This window comes from Xylocopa sonorina, chromosome 5 (assembly GCF_050948175.1).
Source record: "Xylocopa sonorina isolate GNS202 chromosome 5, iyXylSono1_principal, whole genome shotgun sequence".
Taxonomy (NCBI): domain Eukaryota; kingdom Metazoa; phylum Arthropoda; class Insecta; order Hymenoptera; family Apidae; genus Xylocopa; species Xylocopa sonorina.
This window is the reverse complement of record NC_135197.1, coordinates 3088448-3092822: the sequence shown is the minus strand read 5'-3', so window position 1 is coordinate 3092822 and position 4375 is coordinate 3088448. Positions and strand designations below refer to the sequence as shown.

At 45.1% G+C, this 4375-nt stretch overlaps 1 protein-coding gene across 1 annotated transcript; it reads left to right on the top strand.

Moving 5' to 3' along the window:
• Positions 1–929: 929 nt before the first annotated feature.
• On the top strand, positions 930–3451 carry LOC143424034 (uncharacterized). Its single transcript, XM_076895841.1, has 3 exons — positions 930–1280; positions 1943–1954; positions 3128–3451. The coding sequence occupies exons 1-3, from the start codon at positions 930–932 to the stop codon at positions 3449–3451; spliced, it is 687 nt and encodes a 228-aa protein (XP_076751956.1).
• The last annotated feature ends 924 nt before the right edge of the window (positions 3452–4375 follow it).

The following is a 4375-nucleotide window of genomic DNA, read 5'->3' as shown; positions in this document are numbered from 1 at the left end:
CCCCCAAAGGCTTCTGACGGAATTGTATCTACTCCCCGATGCGGTTGCGGCTCGCCGTAAACGTGTAACGACAGGTAACGTCGGTTTCGAAGAATATCGGAACGTCTATAAACGTGGGAATCCGCGAAATCCGTGATGTCTAACCTTATAGGTATTGAACACGTCATCCAGATAAATTTGGATGCGGATATGGTGGTGGTGCTTTCTTGGCGGAAATAAAAAGATTCGAATTAGACAGGCTCGCCTGTGATTCTCGTCGTTTGTAAATCATTTATCGTTTTTCATTCGAATGCATATTAAACGAGCACCTCGACTACGCGTCAACGATCGATATATAAGACTACGATATTTCAAGCGAATGTTACAAATTTTATTCGAAAAAATACCGAGCATTTTGAGAGAGAGCGAATTTTAATATGCGACGAAAGTGGTCGTTACAAATTTCATCGAAGACTCTTTAATCCGAGATGCTGCACAGTTAGAAATGTTCGCGAACCTCGCGAATCCTTTTCTTTAAAAGGTGAGACACATAAGTACAAATTTCTCATGACTTATCCTTAAGTCTATTTAACGATACTACTTATCTGTGGACACTGGTGACTACTATGATACTGGTTTTCGAAAAACTCGCAACGAGCGGTGAAAAACTTAAACAAAACACACGCTGCCACCCAGCCGTTGAACATGCGTACGTAATTCGACTGTTTACACAAGGCCCGATATAAGCTGGAAGCACGAGAGTTTGACAATCTCAGTTCACGATCTCACGCCAATCCTTCGCATCGCTGCGACTCGTTACGCCTCGATCGATCGGACGTTAACGATAATACCGTGGTACACGTCGGTTTTAATCGCACCGGTGAAGCGTCGCGATCCACGAAGGAAACGGTTCGAGTTTATACAAGAGGAATCTGCCCCCCCTTAGGAAAATGTTCCCGTCGCGTTGTTACCTGTTGATCTCGATGCTCGGTGTCGTGTACGCCGCGCCAAAAAGGAGCACCAGATCGGTTGTACCAACCTGGTACTTACCGTGCGGCGAGGAGATAGAAACCGACGTTCCTGTGCTCGTGAACTTCAAAGACGAAGCCAGGACCAGTATAGAGAGCCTGAAGCTTCAGCATCAATTGACCATGAACAACTACTTAAGTCGGGACTACGAGTACCTCTATGAAAGGGTACGGATCGGCGTCCACGAGCACCAGTACATACCGAACTGGATCCCGGGCAAGGAAGCCGTGAATATGGTCAAGAAGGAGCTGATCGATGCGAAACCGCAGACGGTGAGTTTCTCAAATCACGCTCTCTTATCGTTGGTGTTTCTCTTGCGCGCACTACTCTGTAATACGCGATACTTACGATGGTTTACGGTTTTAACCAAATGGAGGAGATGCTTCGGTTAGAAGTTCATCGTTAGTTTTCCTTTTTTACATTTTGCGGGTACGCGTATCGTGAGATATGGTTGCCATACGCGAGGACATTAAATAGAAATGAGTTGAAATAAATTTTGTATATATTATTAAGAAAAGGGGTAGGGTAGAATTAATTAAACGGTTAAATGTTTGTGACGTTTGACAACGGTCCTCGCGATTTTCATTCACAAAGTTATTCGAACTCTAGATTCATGAATTTACACGCGACTGCCTGTGCATAGTTAGACTAGTTATCTGACATTTACATTCATCGTAAATTAGAGGGAAAGTCTAAACTCCGTACAACCTATCTTGACTCTATTTAATGCTACCTGTTATTTGCGAGTGAAATATGCTTGTTCGCGTTGAGGTAACTTTCGTTAAATTATCACTTGCACACTTCTATCCGGCTTTCCAAATGAGATTAACCGATCTGGGAGCCTCTTAAAACCATGCGAAGCTGAAGGAAATCGAAAGATACTGGAACAGGGCAACGATAGTAAACTCGAACGGAGAGGTTCGCTTCAGCGAAGCGCTTGCAAACAGTTCATTGTTAAAACCATCAAACTAGACCAATCGTAAACGCGTCTCGATGCGCTAACAAAAGTATCGATCGAGTTCCGACGCACAGATAAAGAGAAAAGTCCATACATACTCGCGACCTCTGCTAATAAACAATCTCGTTTCTCGTTGAACTTCGCGAGAGACACGCTTTATCTTCTCTCATCTCTTACTCCGAAGAAAAGATCGGGATTCCCCGTGGACGGCGTCGATTTACCGGTGGTTGGCCACCCTCGAGCATAAATATTAATCGGAAGCGGGGTTCGGCTTGGTTCGTGGCGAACGGAAGGTGGGGCGGTCGCAGGTGCGAGAGGGAAAGACCGGCGGCCGCTGCGCGTTTTCATCCGGCGGCCAATTGACCGAGCGGCCGCGGCCCGTTGCAATTAATTAACGCAACGTTAAATAACAAATTTTAATGAGACGGTAATTATTATAAAGTAGCAGGCGAGCAGAATGCCGCGCGCGGCTGTTCGCGGTTTGCGCGCGCAATGCAGGTCCCGGTGTGCGAGCCCGTTCATGTTAGCCGGGTCGAGCGGCCGCGTAATCACGCTTGTCCTCCACCGCGATGCGTGCACGGTGATAACGTGCCCGTGATAACGTCCAGGGTACTTCCCCAGCGTCTGCTCTCTCTCCTCCGTCGCGCTACGCGCCTATTCTGCACCGGCGCATTCCGCGACGCACCGCGAACCCTTTCGAGCACCGCGTTTCTCCCTACTTCTTTATCGTCCCCCACGGGAAAAAAGTCTTGATAATCTGCCGCCGTGGTCTCTTTAATCGAGATGTAGGAGAGCCGATAAGAGCCTGGCAAATCTGTGTACACAGATCGAGGGGAAGTCCACGAATGACACGTTCTGGTTAGAATGTCTTTGTATCGGTTCGAGCGTTCGATCTAGGACGAGATAGTTGCCATTGCGATCCTTCCGGTCGCGTGTCTCGTTCGAGCAAGTGTCGCGATGATATTTTTTAGAGTCCTACGCGAGACGACAGGTGGTTTCTGTTGTCGTTTTCGTCGGCTATGGAAATGTAGCTTCGACGAAGGAAATGGATTCTAGATGCGGTACCGTAATAACGAATATCTTGATTTTGTGCAATGAACGTGATAGTTGTACGATATTAGGATTCAGTCCTGACCGAGTTCGTCTATTTTTCTGTTACAGATCGTTAACTACTTCCCAAAACTGCATCAGGACCTTCAAAAGTTCGCGGTAGCGTTCGAGGAACTGGTGGAGGACGAGACGAACCCGAAAATTTACGAAGCACTGAAGACGACCCAGTCCTACTTGATGATGATGCTGTGCGAAGTGGAGAGCAACATCATGGCCCTGCCACCCATTCGTGTCCTGTCGCGAGTCCCAAGAAGTATCATGAGCGAGATCGAAAGAGAGCCGGTGGACGACACCAGAAGGCTGATTCGTGACTGGGGCGTGCTTCTCAAGTACAGGGATTATCTTCACGCCTGGAGACACGTTTTCAATTATTAAACAGCGCCAGGTGGAGGACGTCTTCGAGAAATCGCGAAAACGACGAGCGAATCGTCGATGACAGCTCGCGACGCGAATTGATGCAAATCGATTGGGAACGCGCGGTGTTCGACGCCTGTTAATCGCCGAGAGAAACAGAGGCGTGTCGCAATATGCATGGATAGATAACAACAGGCAGAGTCGTTTTGTGATAATCGTACGAGATAATCGGTTCGTTGCGAAATTCTGTTCAAACTGCGTCGCGTACATTATTTAATTTATTTATTTGCTAACTTATTTATTGCAATCGTCGAGTGCTAGTATTTATTATTTATTCGTTAGAGTTAGATAAGAGCATTTATTTATTATAGGCCGGTAGTTATTTATTGAAATCAATTGTACCTTTGTCAAACTGCCTCACCGAGGATTAACGTGCAGCCATGATTTTGGAATGCATGTTTTGTGATAAATAACGAGATGTTACATGCTGGGCAGACTATTGTGTGCCTTCTCGAAGTTAGTAACGAATAGATATCGATGAAAGACAATAATTGTAATCGAATTCTTTTCTGCACTGTTCAGTATTATTGAATAGGTATTTATGTAACAGACATTAGGTGTATATAAGTAGATTCTACTTAATAATTTATTAAATAGTTATACATAACACATTTGGTAATAAACGAAGTATAATTTATTTCAAAATAAGATTCTATTCGCTTTTAATACCTGTTGAAAAATCCTTTCAAAAATTGATACCATGCGAATCACTGTACCTAGTTAGCGGGAATATTCGAACGTAAAATGCTGGACTTCCTTACCAGTGAGTGGTTTCATGCCGTTTTTAGTGTCCGATCGTATATATACCGATAGAGCACAGCAGAAGAGTAGGTAGTTGTATTTTCTGTGTAATTGACTAATGGTAACAGCTATCAGTGTCTATGT